Below are 27821 nucleotides of genomic sequence, written 5' to 3'. Positions count from 1 at the left end.
CCTGTACTAGCAGGAAGCTAAGTACAACTTGGGGGGAGGAGTTATATGGAAGGCTTCCTAGAGAGGTGATGCTTGAACTGAAGATTGACAAAACAGCAAGAATTAACTTAAAACAAAGAAACAGGCAATCCAGGCAGAGAGAAGTTGCGCCATCTACAGTTCTATAGGCACAGAGAAGGCTGCATGCAGGAGAATGGCAGAAGATGACAAGAAACAGAGAAAAAGAGGAGGGACCCCAGATCATGGATGTCTAAGGATTTATGAGGCATCTTCAGGGAAGAAGCAGTTGCATTAAATTCTTTCAAGGGGCTTACAGCCTACTTAAAACAGATTAAGAGTAATAATATCTGAAGAGTATTTTATAAAAAAAAAGAATTCTGATCATTAAATAAGTGAAGTAATTTTAAAAAAAAGAAGATAATTCAGGATAACTTAGTAGTTATCTGAATTTCATGATCCAGTTTTATCAGATGTCTTAGTGGATAAGAGGAGGACAAGCTGTGACAGAATTGTAAATTTTTCACAAGTTTTAAAACCAAGGAATTTTTAAAATTAAATTAAAAAGTTTTGTCTCTCTGTGGAAGCTATATCTCCAAATATATTTATCTCTGTCATTGAAACACCAATGTTAGAGTCAGTCAGCAATGCCATTATGAATGTCAACACTGGGCAGAGACGAAAGAACAGTATTCACAGACTGATTATTCAGCAGAGTGGCTCAGACAGTAAAGCGTCTGCCTACAATGCGGGAGACCTGGGTTCAATCCCTGGGTCGGGAAGATCTCCTGGAGAAAGAAATGGCAACCCACTCCAGTATTCTTGCCTGGAAAATCCCATGGATGGAGGAGCCTGGTAGGCTACAGTTCATGGGGTCGCAAAGAGTCGGACACAACTGAGCAACTTCACTCACTCACTCACTCACTCCTGGTAGGCACCAGTCTCAGAATGAACAGGGCAGCCGTGCTCCAGCTGTCCTGTACATTTGCAGGGAGAACTCACCAGCAGTGTGACAGGTGGAGTGAACATCTGAAAGTTGTAGGTATTTTATAATATAGCAAATATCAAAATTGCAACTTGGCTTTGCAGTTGCTTATTATTACAACAAAGACATCAATAACCGTTTAAAAGAAGGTACAGCTAAGTGTCTGTTTTACTGATGTGATAAAGTTACTTTTTCATTGTTGTAACTAATGGAATATAAGTTATTTTCAGGGGATAATAAAACAGTCTAACATTAATCTGAATTTCAGCTAAGCATAACAATATACAAGTGCATCTACAGCAAGTTAGACAATCTTTTCCAAAGACTACAAAATTCAAGTCACTTTATACAAAGGAGACTTTGGAAAGAAGTATGAATGAAAATGGAAAATTCAGCTAAATACCACAATTTCTACATCATTTTATAATTTTGTTTCTAAATGTCGTCTCCTGGAAACCTGAGGAATCACAGATTAATTCATTTGATTTTTAACTGAACAGCATTATTTATTTATCATTTATTTATAACCTTTTAATTTTGCCTCTCTAAGAGAAAATAAAAAAGCCATCACTGAAAGGTTTTCTCCCCTCCCCACCGTAATTGTCAAATAGAACAACAAATAATAGCTTGTAATAACAAGCAATAAAATAACCAAAGATTGGAAAAACAGAGAAAAATTCTTTATGTTTAATGTAATTTAAGTTTTCTAAAGATACAGTTTCTCAGCCTGTCCAATTTCTGGGCCAATTACTATTGGCCCAGGGAATAAGGGAATAACAGGGAATAAGGCCATCAAAACATATTGAATTAACTGTAAAGTAAGACTATTATATATAAGAATCATAATTAGTTAATGGGTATTGTATTGTTTCCTTTGGACTAATTATGTTTCTTTTTTCTTTTCTATTTTATTATAGTTAGCATCATGCTGCTATTCCTGCAAGTACTGAACTAGCACGGGATGTGAATATTATACTCCTAAATAAATGAATTGCCTAATTTCCTGTGACCATCTATACATACTCCATCTTCAAAAGTTACATCCATATCCTATCATAAAGGAGACAGAAGCCTTTTCTCCAATATGCATGGCATTTCTGGACAATGCAACTGTGGCACCGGCACTTATTTCCATGAAGAAAATCTTTGCCGTTCTCTGGCATTCGTCATTTGACAAAAGCAACTATTTTTTTTATCAATCAGCTCTTACTGATCTTACTAGCAGTGACCGTGGAATCCTTAAGGGCCCATTAAATTTCTGAAGAAGAAAGCTAAGATGAAGGACCTGCCACTCCAAATTCATGTGCTACTTGGCCTAGCTATCACTACCCTAGTACAAGCTGTAGATAAAAAAGCAGATTGCCCACAGTTATGTACGTGTGAAATCCGGCCCTGGTTTACACCTCGATCCATCTATATGGAGGCATCTACCGTGGATTGTAATGATTTAGGTCTTTCAAATTTCCCAGCCAGACTGCCTGCTGACACACAGATTCTGCTACTACAGACTAACAATATTGCAAAAATTGAATACTCCATAGACTTTCCAGTAAACCTTACTGGCCTGGACTTATCTCAAAACAATTTATCTTCAGTCACCAACATTAATGTAAAAAAGATGCCTCAGCTTCTTTCTGTATACCTAGAAGAAAACAAACTTACTGAGCTGCCTGAAAAATGTCTGTCTGGACTAAGCAACTTACAAGAACTCTATATTAATCACAACTTGCTTTCTACAATTTCACCAGGAGCCTTTATTGGCCTACATAATCTTCTTCGACTTCATCTCAATTCAAACAGATTGCAGATGATCAACAGTAAGTGGTTTGAGGCTCTTCCCAATCTGGAGATTCTGATGATTGGGGAAAATCCAATCATCAGAATCAAAGATATGAACTTTAAACCTCTTATCAATCTTCGCAGCCTGGTTATAGCTGGTATAAACCTCACAGAAATACCAGATAACGCCTTGGTTGGACTTGAAAACTTAGAAAGCATCTCTTTTTATGACAACAGGCTTATTAAAGTGCCCAATGTTGCTCTTCAAAAAGCAGTAAACCTCAAATTTTTGGATCTAAATAAAAATCCCATTAACAGAATACGGAGGGGAGATTTTAGCAATATGCTACACTTAAAAGAGTTGGGAATAAACAATATGCCTGAGCTGATTTCCATCGACAGTCTTGCTGTGGATAACTTACCAGATTTAAGAAAAATAGAAGCGACTAACAACCCCAGGTTGTCTTACATTCACCCAAATGCATTCTTCCGGCTGCCCAAGCTGGAATCACTTATGCTTAACAGCAATGCCCTTAGTGCCCTGTACCAGGGTACAGTTGAATCTCTGCCAAACCTCAAGGAAATCAGCATACACAGCAATCCTATCAGGTGTGACTGTGTCATCCGTTGGATTAATATGAACAAAACCAACATTCGATTTATGGAGCCAGAGTCACTGTTTTGTGTGGACCCGCCCGAATTCCAAGGCCAGAATGTGCGGCAGGTGCATTTTAGGGAAATGATGGAAATCTGTCTCCCTCTTATAGCTCCTGAGAGTTTTCCTTCCAATCTGGATTTAGAAGCTGGGAGTTATGTTTCCTTACACTGTAGAGCTACTGCAGAGCCACAGCCTGAAATCTACTGGATAACACCTTCTGGTAAAAAACTCTTGCCTAATACTCTAACAAATAAGTTCTATGTCCATTCTGAAGGCACACTTGACATAAGCGGCATCACCCCAGCAGAAGGGGGTTTGTATACCTGCATAGCAACTAACCTGGTGGGTGCTGACTTAAAGTCTGTTATGATCAAAGTGGATGGGTCTCTTCCCCAGGATAACAATGGGTCCTTGAATATTAAAATAAAAGATGTTCAGGCCAATTCCGTTCTGGTGTCTTGGAAAGCAAGTTCTAAAATTCTCAAATCCAGTATTAAGTGGACAGCCTTCGTCAAGGCTGAGAATTCCCATGCTGCCCAAAGTGCGCGAATACCATCTGATGTCAAGGTGTATAATCTTACTCATCTGAACCCAGCAACTGAGTATAAGATTTGTATTGATATCCCCACCATCTACCAAACAAGCAGAAAACAATGTGTAAATGTCACCACAAAAGGTTTGGACCCTGATCAAAAAGAGTATGAAAAGAATAACACCACAACATTTATGGCTTGCCTTGGAGGCTCTCTGGGGATTATTGGTGTGATATGTCTTTTCAGCTTCCTCTCTCAAGAAGTCAACTGTGATGGTGGACATAACTATGTAAGGAATTACTTACAGAAACCAACCTTTGCATTCAGTGAGCTTTATCCTCCTCTGATCAACCTCTGGGAAACAGGCAAAGAAAAAGGTACAGCACTGGAAGTAAAAGCAACTGTTATAGGTGTGCCAACTAACATGTCCTAAAAACAACCAACTAAATCTACTTCAAGGAAAAACTCAAGACTGTGGTTATACTTAAAAAAAAAAAAAGGCAGAGAAATATTACTTTGCAGAAAGAAGTTTAAGCTTCACCAGTGCTGCTCCTGACCAATAGACATATGTACAAGTTCGGCATTTTAATTAACTGGCTTCAAAGGGTACTGTGGCAACCAAATAAAATAAATCCATTTTCTAGAACTTTCATGTAACTTTTCTGTCTGGACTACAGTTAAAGTGGACAAAAACATTTCTGTATTTTTTTTAAGTATATAAGAATAGTTGAACTGAGCAATACCTCCTCCTGTGTTGTATTACACATATTAGCCACGAGTTTTTGCAGTGACCCGATAAACTTGAATTGACAGGTGGTGTAATAAAATGGACAAATTCTGTAGAGTAGACACAGTGAGTATGTGGACCTCTTTTATAAGGAAAAATACATTTTGGATTAAAATCAGTTGCTTTTGTCTTGTTTTTGTTTCTAAATAAAGAATAATTTCTGGGAAATACCATCTGACCAGATATTTAAATGACAGTGTTTCCAAAAGTGTTTTTCTATAATGAAATTTGGAAGGCTAAGAGTAAGACACTTTTACTGGGTGTAACTATATATTTATAATGCACAAAAATGGATCTTGGAAGGCACTTTATCAATATTGAACAGCAATAATAATATTGTATTTAACCCCTTATTGACAAAAACAAATCCTCTAGGAAATTATGTATTCACTTAAAGATTTTCTTAACAAGAAGCTTTTGGAGTAGATATAATTATTAGGTTCATGTAATATAAACCCAATATTTAAGGAACTGAAAGTCTTATTTTAATAATTGGCAGTAACTCAATATTAGGCTGCTTGCTTTGTAGAAAATATCACCAAATCTCAGTAGGACTTACCTATGTGTAATTTTCAAATCTTGTTGTGGTTGTAAACAGTTAATGACAGTTAATGACACTGCAATAACAAACAAATAACCTAACACTCTTCTATATTGCAAATACAGCAAGAAAACAATATACTCTATATGACCCCCAAAGAAGGAGGTTTATATAATTGTGTAGCAACTTACCCAGTTGGTATGGACTTAAAGATAGTTATAATCAAAGTGGATGATTCTTTATCCCAGGATAACAATAGATTTCAGAATTTTAGGAGACTACAATTTTCTGAGACTAAAATTTTAAATTTAATCTTAAGATATACAGAATTGATAGTAGAAGAAGTTCCACAGTTAAAGAGAAATTTAAGAGAACTGTTTTACTAATGAAAAGATTCTGAGACTAATTTAGAATAAAAGAGAAAAAATGCAGTTCTCTATGACTATATTTAAGGCACCTAAAGGAATGCAGGTTAAAAAATCGAGAATCATTGAAATACTAATATTTGTAATTTAGAATCTTATACAAAAAATACAAGAATTTCACCTGGAAAAAACTACCAAGATTTTTTAAGGCTTTAGTCATATTTACAAACAAAAATCCATAGTTCTACCCCCCAAAATGTATCTATGTACAAATAAAACATCCTGAAACTATTAAAAAAAATCACCAACAGGAATAAGCCTTACTTTCTACATGCAAATTTCTTATCTCTACAAGGCTTCCTTGTTAATTGCTACTTTAACTATTCAAAATCAATTGCTTAATTGTTCTTATAGAAGCTTCCTTCCTCTTACCAATATGTCACTGGCCTGTAATCATTTCTAGCACTGAAGTCATATCAACGTATTTGTTAATACTAGGCATTTGCTTTTGTGATAGCACTAACAGTATCTAATTAAATCCAAGCTGTTAATGCAATGCTTTAAAGTAATTGTTATGAATTCTTTAAAACAAAAGGACAAACTGTGTTAATTTTACCACAAACAAAATATGAAACTTGCTAATTCAGTGTGTTTCCCAAACACAAATTTTACAACCTGATGAATCACTATCACAGAGAGGCTGACATTAGAATTTATCAGCAAGGCATGCTCATACATCACAAGAGGTTTCAGCACCATGGACAGAGCTTTTTAAGAGCCAGGCTATTTATCAAAAACATAGGAGCTGAAATATGACCTAATAGGATGCAGGTACTGTATAGGTCAGCAAGAACTTGCTTAGGTGCCTTGTATATGTCTATCTGCATGAAGAACTATAACAAACATATGGGGAAGCTGAGAATCCATTTCAAGCTACATTTTTCTTAGAGAAATTGCAGTAAATACATACTCTGAATAGATACCTTACAGTGAGCACAGAAATGAAGTATTTCTGTTACAGGTGAATAAATACAGATGCTCAAAGCAAATCATGATCCTACTTCCTTGCTCAAATTTTAATCTAATATTCAGAAAATCAATTTTTTTCATTTGGTCTAAAATGTTTTATTTATCACATGTTGATATAGGAACTTAATTCTATTACTGCTCTTAATACACATACACACTAGCCTAACACCCTCCTCAGACTAGTTAACATCAAGATGTCTGTCTACTTACCATAAATTATTTCAAAGCACAGAAACATAGATAATTATCTTTCCCCTGTTCCCAACATACATTGATTGCCCAAGAAATATGAGGAAGTTAAATTCAAGAAGGTAAATCTACCACTGCCAAAATGGTTATGTATTTTATGAGGAAGACCAACTCACCCTATCCACTCTTATAAAATCTTATAACAGCTATGAATAGCATTTTCATAGGTTAGCCTTTTACATGAAAAATTAGAAGTGATAGGTGAGTAACCAATGAAGCAAACAAAACAACTAAAATTATATATCCCCTTTAAAAAATGTTCTCACAGCTATCACAAGTAGCTGAAAAGAATTCTCATTGTATATATAACTATCAAGAATATCTTTAGGTTCACCACAATGCTGACTTTCTAGGAGATGGGGATTTACTAATAGTAATTATATTGTGCCTACATGTTCTTTGATTCATTCTCTTTCTGTATCGCTGTAAATTGCCAAAACAAATTCTAACAAATAAGTAAAACGTTTTTTTTCCCCAAAAAATATGATTATCACAGGCAATTTAGAATATCAAACACCCCAAATGGTCATTTGGGAATAAATCTAAACAGAAAGACTAAAATGATTTTCTCTTTAAATGTTAGTATTTTCACCCTTAGTCTTGCAGTCTAATCATTATAATATTATTTTACCCCAACAGATGAATTGCTAATTAGGCTGTTGCTTAGGAGCACGGCAGTATTATACTGGAAAGAAATAGCCATGAATCAAAATCAAAAACAGCCTAGAATCAAAATGCTATCATCAGTATCATGGAAGTCTGGAAAAAGAAAGAATCTGACTCTAATTTCAACACAATAGTGACCACTTTTCTGTGTTAATTTGAAAAGTGAGAACTTGATCTATTGTTAAGGCTGACCACCAAATTAATTTATATTATTTCTCTGAGGCAAGGGAAAAATAAAACACTGTTTATCCACAGAAATACAATGGAAAAATCTGAGTTAATTTTTATTGCCATGGTCCATATATCCACTAAAGTATCCAAAATTAAAATACAAATTTTAATTCCAATTAAAATATTAAATTATTAAAATACTTTAAATTCCAATAAGTATTAAAATACAAACTTTAAAGAATAGTCTATTAAAATATAGATTATTACCAAAATCTGGCCTAAACATTCCATTAATGATATAGCAAAGGTCCTCTTGAATTGACTAAGAAGCATTCAGCATTCCCAAGTGAGAAGACACATAAAATTTGGAACACATGAAAAGGATACATTTCCTTTTTATTCTTACTGAAAATAGACAAACCCATATAGACATGAATTTACTTACTCTAGTTCAGTTACACATACATCAGAGAACACTTAGCTTATCTTCAAAACAAGCCATATGGTCAATATCAAATAAGGGGTTAGGTATATCACAGATACATTGATATAGCTTTCTCTTAAAAGTAAAGTGAGGTATTTAAATAAGTAATGACTTAAGAACAAATTTATCACATATAACTTCAATATTAGTGTAATATGGTCCAGAATAACAAAGCATAGAAATATGAATTGTGGCTGACCTCAGCAAGGCTTTCAGAAGGATGAACTGTTACAGCATTTGAAGTTTTCATAGTGGTTAGTGTGTATATCTGGAGAAGGCAATGGCACCCCCTTTCCAGTACTCTTGCCTGGAAAATCCCATGGACGGAAGAGCCTGGTAGGCTGCAGTCCATGGGGTCACTATGAGTCGGACACGACTGAGCGACTTCCCTTTCACTTTTGTCTTTCCTGCATTGGAGAAGGAAATGGCAACCCACTCCAGTGTTCTTGCCTGGAGAATCCCAGGGACAGGGGAGCCTGGTGGGCTTCCGTCTATGGGATCGCACAGAGTCGGACATGACTGAAGCGACTTAGCAGCAGCAGCAACAGCAGTGTGTATATCTTTACTAATTCTGAGACATCTTCAAGAAACTAATGGAATTCTGTGATCATTTTAAGAAAAATACAGCTTCTCACTAAAACATATGGTTCAGTGTCTGAAGGTATTGATTCAACGTTCGGTTGTGATATTCATTTACAGTGTTTACCAGCCTCTGGAACAAATAATGGAGTAAACCTTGGACATAAGTTGACACTCCTAATCCTAGAAGAGAGAGAATCAGACAGTAATAAAATAACCTCTCTGTCATCTGTGGTAACAGATTCAAGGTTGATAAAGACAAATAGTTCTTAAACCAACAGAGGTATCATTATTACAGGAATATGATCAAAGAGTTTACCTTACCTGCAGGTCAAGAAGCAATGGTTAGAACTGGACATGGAACAGACTGGACCAAATTGGAAAAGGAGTATGTCAAGGTTGTATACTGTCACCGGGCTTATTTACCTTATACACAGAGTACATCATGTGAAATGCTTGGCCAGATGAACCACAAGCTGGAATCAAGATTGTCGGGAGAAATACCAATAACTCAGATATGCAGATGATACCACCCTTACGGCAGAAAGTGAAAAACTAAAGAGCCTCTTGATGAGAGTGAAAAGGCTGGCTTAAAACTGAACAGTCAAAAAATGAAGATCATGGCAACTGATCCAATCACTTCATGGAAAATAGATGGGGAAACAAGAGAAACAGTGACAGACTTTATTTTCTTGGGCTCAAAAATCACTGCAGATGGTGACTGCAGCCATGAAATTAAAAGATGTTTGATCCTTGGAAGAAAAGCTATGAGCAACCTACACAGCAACTAAAAAGCAGAGACATTACTTAGCAAAGGTCCATATAGTCAAAATTATGGTTTTTCTAGTAGTCATGTATGGATGTAAGAGTTGGACCATAAAGTAAGCTGAGCACCAAATAATTGATGCTTTTGAACTGTAGCGTTGGAAAAGCCTTGAGAGTCCCTTTGACTGCAAGGAGATCCAACCAGTCCATCCTAAAGTAAATCAATCCTGAATATTCATTGGAAGGACTGATGCTGAAGCTGAAACTCCAATACTTTGGCCACCTGATGTGAAGAACTGACTCATTGGAAAAGACCCTGATGCTGGGAAAGATTGAAGGCAAGAGGAGAAGGGGGTGACAGAGGTTGAGGTATTTGGTATCACCGACTTGATGGACGTGAGTTTGAGCAAGTTCCAGGAGTTGGCGATGGACAGGAAAGCCTGACATGCTGCAGTCCATGGGATCGCAAAGAGTCGGACATGACTGAGTGACTGAACTGACTGATGTTCAAAGACACCAAAAGAGTTCTTCAGAAGAATACTATATAACACTGAAGTTCACTATCAAAACTGGGATTAAAGACAGATATCTCTGGTAAATAATGATTACAGGGAGGAGTCACATGTTTAAGAAAAGAAACAAAAATCATGTCTAGAAATAACTTTTTAAGGTTTCTGGAATTCCCATCCCTGTTTCTTAGGTAGCTGTCAAACAAACCAACATTCATATACTGATATGATTTTCATATTAAATTCCTTATTTTACTAGAGTTTAGAAAACATATTTATATATAAAATATATTAATTTATATGATTATGTGATTCTAACCAACCCAAACCCGTGAGTATAAAAGAAAGAACCCTTCAATAGAGAAAAGAATCCACCTGCAATGCGGGAGAACTGGGTTCAATCCCTGGGTTGGGAAAATCCCCTGGAGAAAGGAAAGGCTACCCACTCCAGTACTGTGGCCTGGAGAATTCTACGGACTGTATAGTCCATGGTGTCACAGAGTTGGACACGACTGAGCAACTTTCAACTTCACTCAATAGAGAAAAGATTAAACATAGAACAAAAATCATCTATTTCTTTCTCTATCAAAATCCTTATATGTATGCATTCATAGAGATTTAATAGGCTGCACTGAAAAATTCAGTTACATCAAAAACAACTGTGTCAGGGTAAGGGAAGTTAGGTTTTTCAAACAACGGATTATGTGCATCTCAGACCAGGCTCAGGCCTGAAATCACAATGTGATGCTTGAGATATTTTCCTGGCAGATATAATGTATAGCAACTAATGGAAATATCATTAATAACATCATTGCATTTGAACAGGTATACATTCATAGTTCCTTGAGTAGAAAGATAAAAACTGGAAAGGAATACCATTTACTGAATGGCGAATATGTACCAGACTAAAAATGTGCTATGGTCATAATAAATCCACTCTGGATCTAAAGGGGAAGTGGTGTGGGGAAAATGAACATTTACCATCTTTCTGTGTATCATGCATACTGATGGATGTACAGGCTCACTCTCCTGCTGTGTCTCCATATTTATGTTCCTCTGTCTCTGTCTCTCTCTCACACACACACATATTTACATTAATTCAATTTTCATGAAATACTTGTGGGTTCAGTGCTAACACTCCCGCTTTATAAATCATTCTCAGATAAGTAATTTTCTTTCCCAAGATAATAATGATATAGACCAGAAAAAAATAAACAAAAGATGCGATATCATGTGAAAGAGTAACAGTCAGATACTTTTCTGGCATGCCATAACTCACAAAAACAACTCAAAGGTGTTATTTTGAGGAGGGACTATATATCAATAGTACACCAGATTCATTAATTGTGCTTATCATCTAACTATCTCCATAAATATATTCATTTTAATATTCCTTGGAGAAGGCAATGGCACCCCACTCCAGTACTCTTGACTGGAAAATCCCATGGACGGAGGAGCCTGGTGGGCTGCAGTCCATGGGATCGCTAGGAGTCGGACACGACTGAGCAACTTTCCTTTCACTTTTCACTTTCATGCACTGGAGAAGGAAATGGCAACCCACTCCAGTGTTCTTGCCTGGAGAATCCCAGGGACGTGGGAATCTGGTGGGCTTCTGTCTATGGGATCGCACAGAGTCGGACACGACTGAAGCGACTTAGCAGCAGTTCATATTCCTATCGCAGTTTTTGCATGAGCAATTGGTGTAAAGGGCTCCAATTTGCCAACTGTGTTACTGCTTGCCAAAGATAGACTGTGAGCACTGGTTTATCAACCACACATACACAAACAAAAACCCAAAGACCTGTATATATTCTTATAAATTAAACTATAAAATCAGCATATTCACTAAGTTCTCACTGGCTGAAAGATACTTCTGTGGCTTTTGTTCTTGCTTATTTGTTGCTAAGTCATGTCCTACTCTTTTGTGACCCCATGAAGTACAGCCTGCCAGGCTCCCCGTCCATGGGATTTCCCAGACAAGAATACTAGAGTGTGTTGCCAATTTCTTCTCCAGGGGATCTTCCCGACCCTGGGATCAAACTCACATCTACTGCTTGGCAGGCGGAATATTTACCACTGAGCCACTTGCAAAGCCTGAAAGGTAAAGGACTTTCCTATAATTATTTCCATGCATCCATTTCATGATCCTATGTACAGTCCTCTTTTTCTATCCCATTACAGAAAAGCGCACAATAGTCAGTTACCTGTGTTATCTGCTTTCTGACTCTAGCTTAGGTTTGTCATACATGATAACTCAGACGACACCACCCTTATGACAGAAAGTGGAGAAGAACTAAAGAGCCTCTTGATGAAATTGAAAGAGGAAAGTGAAAAAGTTGGCTTAAAGCTCGACATTCAGAAAACAAAGATCATGGCATCCGGTCCCATCACTTCATGGAAAGTAGATGGGGAAACAGTGGAAACAGTAGCTGACCTTATTTTGGGGGGCTCCAAAATCACTGCAGATGGTGACTGCAGCCATGAAATTAAAAGACGCTTACTCCTTGGAAGGAAAGTTATGACCAACCTAGATAGCATATTCAAAAGCAGAGACATTACTTTGCCAACAAAGGTCTGTCTAGTCAAGGCTATGGTTTTTCCAGTGGTCATGTATGGATGTGAGAGTTGGACTGTGAAGAAAGCTGAGCGCCGAAGAATTGATGCTTTTGAACTGTGGTGTTGAAGACTCTTGAGAGTCCCTTGGACTGCAAGGATATCCAACCAGTCCATTCTGAAGGAGATCAGCCCTGAGCTTTTTGGAAGGAATGATGCTAAAGCTGAAACTCCAGTACTTTGGCCACCTCATGCAAAGAGTTGACTCATTGGAAGAGACCCTGATGCTGGGAGGGATTGGGGGCAGGAGGAGAAGGGGATGACAGAGGATGAGATGGCTGGATGGCATCACCGACTTGATGGACGTGAGTTTTGAGTGAATTCCAGGAGTTGGTGATGGACAGGGAGGCCTGGAGTGCTACGATTCATGGGGTTGCAACAAGTCAGATACAACTGAGCGACTGAACTGAACTGAACATAATTCTGACCCTGAAAGGAGGTACATATAGAATAAGGGGTAAATCTTTTCAACTTTCTGCCAACATCCCATCTTCATGTATATTGATGCCATAAACATCAGCAGCTTAGGGGCTGTAAGTAAATGGACTCTGACAGAGTTTAGTTTAGTTTTGCTGGACAACTTGTAGTCTATTACAAACCTCTGGTTCTGAGGAGTTCTAACTTATGAATTAGGATTTATGAATTGGTTCTGAGGAGTTCTAATAAAGAATTTGTTCTAGGGGATTAAAAACTACTTAACACAAATTAGGTAACATGGATTGTTTGTTGATAAATGGGGCAGCAAAAAATATTAAGCAAAAACTTGACACTATCAATTTTAACCATGAGATTAAAATCTTCGTATGTCCATTTATGAAGTGGATCTTCTGTATGTCCCAGTGGAAGAAATAAAGTGATTCATTAAAACAAGTGAACATTGTATAGATTAGTGAGCTTCTATGGAATTAAATTCGGATGCAGATTTTATATGTGGAGAAGTATCTCAGAAATTCAATGAGTACTAATTGTGCTTGCAAATATATCACAGTCATTATGCTGAACCACGTTCTCATTCTACAGATAATACTCCATTTTGATTTTCTTTTTTAATGAATCATTTTATGTAAGAACTCCTTTGCTACTATAACAATAGCAAACTTTCTATACAGAGAAGGTGTGGCCCATGTTTTCATTCATACATGAATCTTACCCATGCACTCTTCATTACTGAGGATCTGCTATGTGCCAGACATGGTATTAGCTACTAGTGATGCAATATTGCCTATGATAGACAAATTCCCTGACATTATAAAACTTATAGCCTATAGGTTGGAGAAGGAAATGGCAACCCACTCCAGCATTCTTGCCTGGAGAATCCCAGGGACAGAGGAGACTAGTGGGCTGCCATCTATGGGGTCACACAGAGTCGTACACGACTGAAGCAACTTAGCAGCAGCCTATAGGTAGATACCAACAAATGAATCTGGTAATTGCAATACAGGTTAATAACATTATGATAGGCATGGGGATATCTTACACATACGTTGGGTATGAATTATTATAAAGAAGGCAAGAAAGGGTTCTAACAACTAAAACTGCCTTTACACAATCTCCCAATTAAAGAGTGGAGGAATGTTGGAAACAGGCCAGGGACAGTGTAAAGATCACAACAGGCTGAGGATTTTGAATAGCAACAGCATGCTAAGTAGCTGGGAGAAAGTTCTAAGAAGGAAAAAAAAGCTGGAGCTAGCTTCAAAAAGATAGAAGAAGATATGGGTTAAAAAAAGAAATTAAACTTTATTTGGTACCAAACATGATGGAAACTAATATTCCGGGAAAAAGTTTTGGCCAAATTTAAAACACCGGAACTAATTTGTAAAGTTACAAATGTTAGTTTTGCATGTTTCACTACTCTCTCCCTCTATAACAAAGCCACAGTTTCTCATTCAATGCCTTTCTTAGTCCTCCATAGTTGGGAATACTGAGAAGACGTGGGAAATAAAAGAGAAAAGGAAACAGAGATACAGGAACATTCCCTGTACCACTCCTCAGTTATCCCTAATCTGAGACCATACATATACACACAGTGTCTCTCTCAAGACACAAGCACACACTCAGGCACACAGTATTCATGTTCAGAGTAAGTATAGTCCATTAGATGCAAGGTATCCTATTTTCAGATATTAAAAAAAAAAATACACCTCTGAAATTAACAAAGGGTCAAAATGTTACTCCAGATCTCCACTGTTTCCCTAAAGAGCAAATAAATGAAAGACAGTTTTATACACAGAAACCCATGTAATGTAAAATTAGGGTTTATTTGTTTGAATTTAAGACCAATACAGTTCTATTTCCACTGTCAGTTGTATTTCTCAGAAATTTCACAGATATGTTACATAGAGTTTAATAAGAATAAAAACAGATGTAGGAACACCAGGAAATAACAGTGGTCTCAATTCAATGGATTATGTTTTCTACCATATCATTCATAGTTCTAACTGGATCTCATAGATATCACTTTCCTCAGATAACATAAAAAGGAATTACTCTCTTATATGTTTCCAGTTGAAACTGTGAATTCAAAATAACTTAAAGTAAGAAACAGCACTGTAGGTAGAAATACTGACCTACATGAATTGGACACTCATTCTACAACTGAGCACTCTTAAGGAGAAAATTTTATGAAGATCGTCTAATACAAGTCTCATCTATATTACTATAAAAGTGAACTATGTCAATAAATTAAAGTTCAACCTTGAAGATGTACTTAAAATTTAAGAGGAGGTAAACATTAATAGACATAGACATAATAAATATAAAATATATGCATTAGCATAAAATTTCAGAAATAGTTTTGCTATTAAACTTTCTCAAAAAGGTTTTGGGGAACTGTGATACAAATACTATTAAGTTTTCAATCCTTAAACATCTTTTGCTTGAAAACTTTGTTGGAAGTTTTTAACCTGAAAATGAGGAGAATATTCCAAATATAAAATAAAATGGGTAAAAACACATCTACCCTCCCATGATATGTTAAGTATTTCTGGGTATGCCCAGAAAGACTTCCACAACACTCTGAAGTGAGCTCCTAATTATGACGAGGACACCGACTCACCATGGTAAAGGTGTCTGTTTCATTTCACTCTGGTATGGTTAACAGAGAAGAGACATATAGCCTTTAAACAAAATGATAATAAGTGTAATGACAGAGTGATGTCTGTTTTGTTGATAAGAGTAAACTCTGCCCCAGTGCTAGCCTGTAGTACTCAGGCCAACTGTTTTTCAATGGGAATACTCGTGCTGGGTAACAATATGTATGTGGCTCAGCACAAACTCTCATCTCATTCTGGAAAAAATAAGTCAAGTTTTAGTTTCATTGAAATCAGAATGTATGAAATACTAGAAGCTTTATGAGATCAGTAGCCCCAGATGTTGGAACTGAAGTTACAATATTATATTTATGAAGATATCATAAACCTCTGATTACATATTTGTCAAGTACTTTTTAAGACATAAGATATTTTCATGTGTATTATGAATTATATGTATTATGTATATTCTAGCATTTGAATATATCATCCACAGCTACTCTGATGTTATAAAAATTATGCTAACCTACTTTGATAAATTATTGGTCCTAGCAATGGAGATATTAAATAAAATTATTATCAAACTTGCAAACCCATTGCATCTTTCCCCTGATCCAAACTGTTAAACACCTGTTAAACACGTGTGGGTGCCTTTCACAGTGGAAATGGGCTTATAAATAAATATTTTTGCTATAGTGGGAAAAGCCAACGCTATGATCTTTAAATAATCCGGTGTCAGAAAGGAGTTTTTATATTAAACCTCTCCTAAATATCTCCTTGATTTGAAATTCCAAACTCATCATAATGTCACATTATTCTTTAAAATATTTTAAACTACATAATTTTATATTATTTACCTTAATATGTTTTATTACTAAAGTATCATGTAGTTATTAGTTATTATATAAAATCAAAAAATTCAGAAAAGAGAGCTGCATATTCATGACTCCCTCTTACAAAAACCTGTCATTCTATTTTTCATGAAGTTTATAGCATCTCTGACTCTACTATCTTGACTGTTAGTACAGACTAAAGGTGCCCAGACACGACTGAGCAACTTCACTTTTACTTTTCACTTTCATGCATTGGAGAAGGAAATGGCAACCCACTTCAGTGTTCTTGCCTGGAGAATACCAGGGACAGCAGAGCCCTGTGGGCTGACATCTATGGGGTCGCACAGAGTCGGGACACGACTGAAGTGACTTAGCAGCAGCAGAGGTGCCCAGACTGGAAAAGTGCCATGAACAACCTCCAGTCTCAGGATGAAAGATGACTTCACTGCTCATTCCATCATCTCCTCACCCAGCCCCCACATCTCCCAATGATATAATTGACAGATGTTACCATCCTCCCTATATCAGTCCCTATATAGCAGCCTATTACATTTTTGTCAAGCTTTAGGAGTAAAAAGTTTTTATGCTCATGTTCAACTGAGAATTCCCTTCTTTCTACTTTTTATCAGTTTTATTTTAGGAGGCAAAAAAGGAAAGAATTTAATATATGTATTACAGGGCAGCCCTGCAAAGCTGATCATGCTATCATGTCCTATGTATTCTTTGCTCCACACTGAAGAAATCTGTGTCCTTAAAGCTATTCAGGTCACTCTATTATGGAGATGATACAAGTTATTAAAGTCTCTCATAAAATATAGTACCAGAAACAGAACATGACCATCTAGATGTCCTAAGCTATCTTCATTTAGTTGGGGAGCAGTATTACTAAATTCCTGCATTCGTCTCAATTGAGAACAGTGCTGATTCTGTGTAGATAAGGGTCATCATTTCTGAAGCCAAGTCTGGTAGTTAGCAACACCACCAATACACCATCACCAGCATTTGGTAAATGCTAAACCTTAGCAGAGGTATAAACTAATGAATTCCTATGAGGAAGATATTATCAGCAGCCAAATTTTGTATATAGGTGGGGACATTCAGGCTTAGAAAATTTGACTTATCAAGTCTTTACTAGTAAGTTTCATTGGGCAGTGGTGTGAGGGATTCAGTCTCCATGTAAGAGCAAACTGACAGATTGTCAGCTTGGTATTCAAATCCTGAAAGATGATGCTGTGAAAGTGCTGCACTCAGTATGTCACCAAATTTGGAAAACTCAGTGGTGGCCACAGGACTGGAAAAGGTCAGTTTTCATTCCAATCCCAAAGTAAGGCAATGCCAAAGAATGCTCAAATTACCACACAACTGCACTCATCTCACACGCTAGTAAAGTAATGCTCAAAATTCTCCAAGCCAGGCTTCAGCAATACATGAACCGTGAAATTCCAGATGTTCAAGCTGGTTTTAGAAAAGGCAGAGGAACCAGAGATCAAATTGCCAACATCCACTGGATCATCGAAAAAGCAAGAGAGTTCCAGAAAAACATCTATTTCTGTTTTATTGACTATGCCAAAGCCTTTGACTGTGTGGATCACAATCAACTGTGGAAAATTCTGAAAGAGATGGGAATACCAGACCACCTGACCTGCCTCTTGAGAAACCTATATGCAGGTCAGGAAGAAACAGTTAGAACTGGACATGGAACAACAGATTGGTTCCAAATAGGAAAGGAGTACATTGAGGCTGTGTATTGTCACCCTGTTTATTTAATGTCTATGTGGAGTACATCATGAGAAATGCTGGGCTGGAAGAAGCACAAGCTGGAATCAAGATTGCTGGGAGAAATATCAATAACCTCAGATATGCAGATGACACCACCCTTATGGCAGAAAGTGAAGAGGAACTAAAAACCTCTTGATGAAAGTGAAAAAGGAGACTGAAAAAGTTGGCTTAAAGCTCAACATTCAGAAAACGAAGATCATGGCATCTGGTCCCATCACTTCATGGCAAATAGACGGGGAAACAGTGGAAACAGTGTCAGACTTTATTTTTCTGGGCTCCAAAATCACTGCAGATGGTCACTGCAGCCATAAAATTAAAAGACGCTTACTCCTTGGAAGGAAAGTTACGATCAACCTAGATAGCATATTCAAAAGCAGAGACATTACTTTGCCAACAAAGGTCCATCTAGTCAAGGCTATGGTTTTTCCAGTGGTCATGTATGGATCTGAGAGTTGGACTGTGAAGAAAGCTGAGTGCCGAAGAATTGATGCTTTTTGAACTGTGGTGTTGGAGAAGACTCTTGAGAGTCCTTTGGACTGCAAGGAGATCCAACTAGTCCATCCTAAAGGAGATCAGTCCTGGGTGTTCATTGGAAGGACTGATGATGAAGCTGAAACTCCAATACTTTGGCCACCTCGTGTGAAGAGCTGACTCATTGGAAAAGATTCTGATGCTGGGAGGGTTTTGGGGCAGGAGGAGAAGGGGATGACAGAAGAGGAGATGGCTGGATTGCATCACTGACTCGATGGACATGAGTTTGGGTAAACTCCGGGAGTTGGTGATGGATAGGGAGGCCTGGCGTGCTGCGATTCATGGGGTCGCAGAGTTGGACACGACTGAGCGACTGAACTGGAATGAATGGTAAACTTTGGAATTTATCATATAAACTGATATCATCTCTTAGATAAGAGTCACAAAGGAGGTAGTAAAAGTAAGTATTATGATAACTTAATTAACATCAGCAATTATCATGTCAAGTTAAAAACAGTCACAACCTAAAAGTTGAGAGTTGTTTTATTCACTGGAATTTTTAGGACTTTAAGCCTGGGAGACAGCACCTCAAGTGACCCTGAGAGAACTTTTCTGAGGAGGTGGGGGAAGGGAGTCAAGTTATATAGAAGTTTGTAGCAAAGGGCAAGTAGTCTGAGTATCAAAAGTGTTTTGTGAATTAAAGAAAACCAGATATCCCAACTTAAGGAATTTAGCACTTTTCTATGTATAGGTAGCTGCAGAATCCTAGGCTCACTGAAATTATGCCTTTCATATATTCCTTTCACATGTATCTCAGCTGTCTGGGGCCAGGATCTTGTGTTTTTCACTTCCTGTGTCCCTCAGTGCTCACCATGGGGAGTGGCTGCAGCCGGGTGGCCGCCTCATCAGAAGTATTGTTCTCCATCATGGGTGCCCTTAGGACTCAGGAAGTCACATTTGGAGGGTGGATATCACTGAAGACTGTGACATCCTTGTGTACTCATAAGGCAGGAATACTGCATTTCTCAATCTTAAGAGCAGAAAATTAAGAATCTCTGTAGTTAGAAATAGTATTTTATTGATAGCATACTTTTAGAAGTAAAGCCTGACACAAACTAAGAAATTGAAAATATGAACAGAGCAAGTGTACCTCCTTGATGCCATGGTCATTAGAGAAACTGATAGAATTACAAGACTTTCAGTCACCACAGAAAAGACAATCGCCAAAAGAAAACTAATGAAAGGTATTCTGACAGATCATTGTTATTTCATCACTTAACCTACTTACAGCAATCTAACCCAGTCATGAGTTAAGAGGATACTGAGGAAGAAATTATAAATGAGAACAAGTAAAGTTGTTTTTGTTTAGCTATTGACTTCTAAACTTGTTTTTAACTGTGTTCCATATTAAAGTAAATATAATACATTATGACACACACATAAACAAAATGTAAGTTTCATGAAAAGAATTTGAACTGTGCAATTCAAACTCAGTATATTTTCTATTCTAGTTCTTTTTTTAATTAAAAAAATTTCTGAATGATTATTAATTGATTTTCAGTTCAATTCAGTTCAGTCACTCAGTCATGTCCGACTCCTTGTGACCCCATGAACCGCAGCCTGCCAGGCCTCCCTGTCCATCACCAACTTCTGGGGTTCACTCAAACTCATGTCCAATGAATTGGTGATGCCATCCAGTCATCTCATCCTCTGTTGTCCCCTTCTCCTCCTGCTTCCAATCCCTCCCAGCATCAGAGTCTTTTCCAATCAGTCAACTCTTCACATGAGGTGGCCAAACTATGGGAGTTTCAGCTTTAGCATCAGTCCTTCCAATGAACACCCAGGACTGATCTCCTTTAGGATGGACTGGTTGGGTCTCCTTGCAGTCCAAGGGACTCTCAAGAGTCTTTTCCAACACCACAGTTCAAAAGCATCAATTCTTCAGCGGTCAGCTTTCTTCACAGTCCAAGTCTCACATCCATACATGACCACTGGAAAAACCATACCCTTGACTAGACGGACCTTTGTTGGCAAAGTAATGTCTCTGCTTTTGAATATGCTATCTAGGTTGGTCATAACTTTCCTTCCAAGGAGTGTCTCCTAATTGCATGGCTGCAATCACCATCTGCAGTGATTTTGGAGACCAAAAAAATAAAGTCGGACACTGTTTCCGCTGTTTCCCCATCTACTTCCCATGAAGTTATAGGACCAGATGCCATGATCTTTGTTTTCTGAATGTTGAGCTTTAAGCCGACTTTTTCAGTCTCCTCTTTCACTTTCATCAAGAGGCTCTTTAGCTCCTCTTCATTTTCTGCCATAAGGGTGATGTCATCTGCATATCTGAGGTTATTGATATTTCTCCCAGCAATCTTGATTCCAGCTTGTGCTTCTTCCAGCCCAGCATCTCTCATGATGTACTCTGCATATAAGTTAAATAAGCAGGGTGACAATACACAGCCTCGACGTACTCCTTTTCCTATTTGGAACCAATCTGTTGTTCCATGTCCAGTTCTAACTGTTTCTTCCTGACCTGCATATAGGTTTCTCAAGAGGCAGGTCAGGTGGTCTGGTATTCCCATCCCTTTCAGAATTTTCCACAGTTGATTGTGATCCACACAGTCAAAGGCTTTGGCATAGTCAATAAAGCAGAAATAGATGTTTTTCTGGAACTCTCTTGCTTTTTCCATGATCCAGCGTATGTTGGCAATTGATCTCTGGTTCCCCTGCCTTTTCTAAAACCAGCTTGAACATCTGGAAGTTCATGGTTCATGTATTGCTGAAGCCTGGCTTGGAGAATTTTGAGCATTACTTTACTAGCGTGTGAGATGAGTACAATTGTGCGGTAGTCTGAGGATTTTTTGGCATTGCCTTTCTTTGGGATTGGAATGAAAACTGACATTTTCCAGTCCTGTGGCCACTGCTGAGTTTTCCAAATTTGCTGACATATTGAGTGCAGCACTTTCACAGCATCATCTTCTCCGTTTTGAAATAGCTACCAATTGGCTATAATTTGCCATTGGAAAAACATTAAACACCTCCTAGTACCCATGGTTAGAAATAAATCATAAATGAAGAATTATTACGGAATTGACATTTAGCTCCTCTTTTTATAGTTATTAGTTCAAAGTTTAATTTTGTTTCTTCAGTCAAGATAATAAGGGAAAAGGAGAAGAGAGGAAAAGATGGCAACGCAGCTATTGAAAGGTTGCTATGCGAAGAGATGGAGGAGGGAAGAGCAGGTTATGGTTACATATACATTGAGGCTCAGAAAAGTTTAATAACTTGCCCAAGGAAAGGTTGGGCTTAAACCTGAACCAAAGTTTGTAATTTTACATGGATTAAAGAATAGTCTAGAGGAATATAGTTAATATTTCTAAAATGTATCTGTCTGATAATATTGTACTAAAAAACTCTTAAAGGGCAGGAAAAAATAAATCTTAAAATAATTAAATCAGTATATTACCAGATAACCTTCATATAGATTTCTAAAAAAGAATGCATGCTGGTAGATTCCCTGGCTATCCCTGGCAGTGTTTTCCTGAGGTCCATTCTAGGAGGAGTGGTACATTCATTTCCTTGCACTGCCATAAGAGAGTACCACACAGCCGTCTCCTCTGTGTCTATACCCAGATCTTCCAGTTTCTCCTATGAAGTATCAGTCATTGGACTAATCTGATTACATCTGCAAAGACCTTATTTACATTTACAGGTACTGGGGTTAGGATTTAAATATCTTTTCTAGGGACACAATTCAATCCACTACAAGCAGATGGAAATGGATAAATCTAGGATGTGAACTAAGTAACTCTTGTCAAAATTTTAAAGTTGTAAATATATAGGGGGTAGGTTCAACTTTGAATGGCAATAGGGTATGGGTAAAACACTGTGAAAATTAATCTTGGTTCTTGATAACTTTTACTACGGTATGACAAATATGCAAACCAAAATAAAGTTCAATTAATTTTCAAGAAGGATTTATTCTATGTTTAATTTATATTAATTATCATGCTGAAAGAGCCATTCAGATGCCTTAATAAATTTTTTTTCTGTTTTAAGTAAGGAATTTTTAAAATCTTTGTTTATTCAGTTGCTGATCATCCATTTCACCATTTCCTAATCATGGCAAAAAAAGAAAAAGGTCTTAAGCTAGAATTACAATTTTCCATCATGCAAAACAAAACTTATACAAAATACTGGCACGTAGCTTTATATACTTAGGAAGATCAATTTTTTTTTTCCATTTCACTTTCAGACCACATTGCTCAAAGTAAGAAAAGGCAAATGTAATCAAGCTTGATAAGCCAAGACACAGGCAAATGATAGGAAAAAAAAATTTGATTTGAGGAGTAAAGATATTAAATTACCACCTCAATGCTGTGAATAATAAAAGCACAGAGTCAAAAGCAGTTCAGTTTCTTAAGACCAAGAGGTATTTCAACAGCTTTCCCAAAGATCAGAAGTCAGTGTTGAAATTTTGTTAGAACTTTAATATGAATGAGTTAAGAAATTATACTTTTAAAAATCTCACTTTGAAATACAGTTGGAAAACAGATGGATTCACTGCACCTTTGTATAAACCTACTTTAAAACACAAAAATGTACTCCATTCGTTCTTTTCAATGTATTTGGTGAATGTGGATAATGTCATATTGCCTAGAGTAATCTTGATGCCTGTGTTCTGTTGGAGGAAACAGGATCCCTCTGGCTAAAGGTTTTCCTTTGCTTTTGTCTGTTCAGCACTAGCACAAGTAGGGTGACAGTCTCATAAAGAAAATACCCAAAGGCACTCACTTTACCCAGTGACTTGGCATCTCTCCAGCACTGATACTTCATGCCCTACATTAACGGCTGGTGCCAGAGGACCAAAGAAAGAGGGAAATAGTGAGCCTCTCTGTTTATTTGTGGCAGGTACTTTTTATTACTTGGCAATATAATTCATTGCTCTTTATATAAATGCTAACCCATCTTAAATTTTAATAGTCATCCATAAACAAACAAATGATATCACTTGCTCCAAGTTAGGTGTAACTTATAGATGGAAAACACTGCAAAGTGACTTGCAGTAAATTAAAATAGTCCAGAAGGAAAAATGGAACATAGCTAGAAAAAGATGAGAGATAAGAGATAACTTACTTGTAAAACCCTTTAAGGCAAAAGAGAACTGCTTGCATCTATGTTTTAGGGGGAAAAAAAATCTTGAAAGTTAGGATGCATTCAAGTACCACAAATATAGAAGAACATACCATTCTGCTAAATACATTTTAGCTGATATGGTTTTAAAAATGGAACTCCATCGAAAACTTTATGTAAATTTCTATTTGGCTATTGTGAGGGGAAAAAATGAATACAATGTTCATTTGATGTCAAGTATTTCATGAAAAGGATAAATCTGGTATTTTCATCTTTTTCCTATTTACATTGTACACTGAAGAAAATTTTTTGGAACTGAGTTAATAAAAGGCTAAATTAAGACAGAATTTTAGTGCTCTGAGAACCTCAGCAGCACTATTACCCAGAGGCAAGAAGCCTAAATGATTCTATAAACAGGTAATAAACCATAACAATGGCCAGAGACTGGGCTAGGTTGGTATTTCTTTGTTCATTGGTATTTACTAAGAAATTAAAATGTTAAAAGCTTCAGGATATACAAAGATGAACCAGATACATACTTGCCCTGCAAGAGTTTAGGAAATTATCTGTGGTGAGAAAAACTATGCAGGAGGAAAGACAGGTAAGAAATACTACAGCAATTAAGTAGCTGCCAGATATATTTGGTGAAAATTCCAAGGTAATAGTAATTAAACTGATCCTGATATGCAAGATAACCATCTCCCCTATCTGAAAATTTGTTCTTTTGTAACAGAAGACACATAAAATAGTACCTGCTCTCTTTAAATCTTCATTTTCTATAATACAAAAATAATTTTTCCTCTGAATTAAAGTATCCTATTTTAAGCTAGGAAAAAAGAACACCTATTAAGATATATTTCACCTGCTGAAAATGCTTCATCTCACAATTCCCCAGCAAAAGGAAAAACTAGATAATTCTTTTATCTGACAAGATGGCCTTATGCTATTGACACTATTACTTCAAAAACTGAAGCTCTCATTTTATTTCTTCAGTAACCTTCCAGCTTCCTATTGTCTCATCTACTAAACACCAGGTACCATTACAATTCAATTTCCTATTTTGTGATTTTATTAGTACAATGGGCTTCCCAGGTGGTGTAGAGGTAAACAAGCTACCTGCCAATATAAGAGATTCAAAGGACATGGGTTTGATCCCTGGGTCAGGAAGATGCCCTGGAATAGGAAATTGCAACCCACTCCAGTTTCCATGCCTGGAAAGTCCCATAGACAGAGAAGCCTGGCAGGCTACAGTCCGTGGGGTTGCAAAGAGTCAGATATAACTAAGCACGCACACATGCAAGTACAATGAACAGGAATAAAGAAAAAATAAAAGCAGAAAAAGGGAGGAGAAACAAGAACAGAGCACATCAATGCTGAAAAAGTGAAACACAAGAGACCAAAAGGCAAGGTAAGAAAAAAGGCACCAGAAACAGGCAGAGCTGGAGGGAGAGAGAGAGACGACTGAGACTTGGAACGCTGGAAGGACAAAGCCCTCTGTCCACTTGACGTGTTAGCTTGTTTGCCCTAATTAAATGTTGGCTTTTCTCTGTTATCACCTGCTCTCGACTGCCCTTTAGAAAATTGGTTGGCAAAGGCAGATATGACAGTAAGTGGCAATGACCAAAGGCTAATAGGAACCTTTTGGAAAGGATCACATATTCCTCAGCCCCAAGTGGGTCAATACTAGATGTTTTCTGCTTGTACATGCGATCTACAGGGTTCTGAAATATAAACAAAATTCAAAGTCACAGCTGCGTGCCTTTCAAAGATACTACACTTTACTTAATATTATAGATTTGCTGTTGGACAAACAGAAACTTGGAACACAAATGATGAGAAAGCTAAAATATATATAATTAATTGGTCAGGGTTGAAATAAGTTAACAGGGGCATGGCATTTTGGCCAGATGGCATTTTGCAATTTTGGAAATATTTGAACTTCTCACAAATGTTACAGGATGTGAGAACTGAAAATATTTCCATCTGCCTAAATTAAAGGAACTATTGCTCTTCTTCATGCTAATGAGGATTCCATGCTGTTCTCCAAGTTATTAAAACTATTCGGCTGCTTGAGAAGAAAAATTGTCTATTCTTCCTGTGAAAGGGTAATTTTAAAGACACTTGGGTAAATGGCTGAGTGACAAAGCAAAGCAAAATTTAGTATCGTTGAAGGAACAACTAGAAATTTTCTCTTATCTACTCTGCTTACAACAGAGGAATATATCTATGACACATAGTACAGAACTTGGATGATAAAATGGAATAAGAATCATGGTGCGTAAAAAGTATGCCTTTTTATTGACATGTACACAGTGCAACGGAGGCAGCATAGGACTAGCACTCAGCTCTTCTGACTGTTACTCCAATAATCTTGACACTGTGTACCAGTACCCATAAATTCTGACATGTTTACTGAGAGGAAGCAAAAGAGAGAATATTAACTCAACTGTTTTTTCTAGTGGTACTACTATATTCCAAACCTATACCACTAATATTAAATGTTAAAGTCTTAGATATAATTAACTGATTAGAAATAATATTTTAAAAAATGAGAATTTTGCTCCCTTATATACCTCCACATCCCCAAAAAGTTTGCTCAAAATATAATTTTATAACAACTTTGCTAAATCACATACTGAACTTTTCAAGCAGAGTTAGTGGTAAACAACCTGTGTGCCAATGCAGGAGATGCAGGAGACACTGGTCCAATCCCTGCATCGAGAGGATGCCCTGGAAGAGGGCATGACAACTCACTCCAGTATTCTTGCCTGGAGAATCCCATGGCCAGCGGAGCCTGGCACGCTATGGTCCGTACGGTCCTAAAGAGTTGGACACAACTGAAGCAACTTAGCACTCACGCATACACATATTATAAATTTTAAGTGCTGAAGCACATAGTATACTATGACTATGATTATACTGTTTCCTATACAGTTTTGGACTCCCTTCAGATAATTACTGTCTCTCTTTTTTTTCAATTACTTTATTTTCAATGTACCTAGAACATTTCATTCTCAAATTCTATACAGAACAATAAATCTGCTAACATCTCTTGCCTAATATAGTATCCATTCCATTCTCTGTATCATTGTGGGTTGATGTTTTCTTTTTATTCCTTATTGGTATTTTAGTGACATTTCAAGGAGAGAAGATAAATGCATGTGATCAATCAACCATATTTAATAAGGAACTAGAGATTGATTTTTAATGCCTGCATGCAATACTGAGATATTAACAGATGTTAGCAAATGCCAAGAGCCATGAAAGATAGAGTATCATTACAATAAGTAGGTGTGGAAGAATTTACTGATTACAAAAGGGTTTAGATTACTGAGGAAAATAAGAGATTTAAAAAAAAAGCCAGAATTTTCATCTTCATTTTTTCAAGAGAACAGTCTAGATTTTAGTTTAATATAAAATCTCATTATCTCCAAATTTTAGATTAACATTTCTCAAATTTTACTGTGCTTATGACTCATCCCGGGAGCTTGTTAAACTATAGATTACATTTAAATCTTCTTTTTTACAAGCCCCCAGATGATACCAATGGTTTTGGCCTAAGAACTATACCCTGAGTAGCAAGCTTTTAGAAAGTATCATTTAATCTTGTCACAAAAAGGGTAGAAACTGGAGGAGATCTACTCAAACATGGAAATATATTCTTAGCACATTTCTTAAGTTTTCCAATTCATGGTTCTGAACACAAGTTCTTTACTAGAGAAAGCACAATTGCCATCCATAGGAAGAGGAACAGACATTGCAGGTCACTACTCACAATCCATGGTCAACTTGACTCACACCTGACCAGTTTTTTTGCACCAATTCAGTTATCAACAAATAGATTACATGAAGTCCTGGTAAGTGGTATG

General features: G+C 37.0%; 2 protein-coding genes across 3 annotated transcripts in view; one reads left to right on the top strand and one right to left on the bottom strand.

Moving 5' to 3' along the window:
* The window catches only part of LRRN3 (leucine rich repeat neuronal 3), a 41680-nt gene extending 36823 nt beyond the window's left edge, over nucleotides 1-4857 (top strand). Inside the window, exon 2 of the mRNA XM_061414101.1 lies at nucleotides 1900-4857. Coding sequence (XP_061270085.1) covers nucleotides 2259-4385 — 2127 coding nt within the window. The 5' untranslated portion in view covers nucleotides 1900-2258 and the 3' untranslated portion in view covers nucleotides 4386-4857. The remainder of the gene's footprint in view (nucleotides 1-1899) is intronic.
* Nucleotides 1-27821, bottom strand: part of IMMP2L (inner mitochondrial membrane peptidase subunit 2) — a 963981-nt gene that overhangs the window by 494779 nt on the left and 441381 nt on the right. The window lies entirely within an intron of this gene.

The sequence above is a fragment of the Bos javanicus genome, chromosome 4 (assembly GCF_032452875.1).
Source record: "Bos javanicus breed banteng chromosome 4, ARS-OSU_banteng_1.0, whole genome shotgun sequence".
Classification (NCBI taxonomy): Eukaryota; Metazoa; Chordata; class Mammalia; order Artiodactyla; family Bovidae; genus Bos; species Bos javanicus.
Note: the sequence above shows the minus strand (reverse complement) of the source record. Positions and strands in the feature narration are given on the sequence as shown.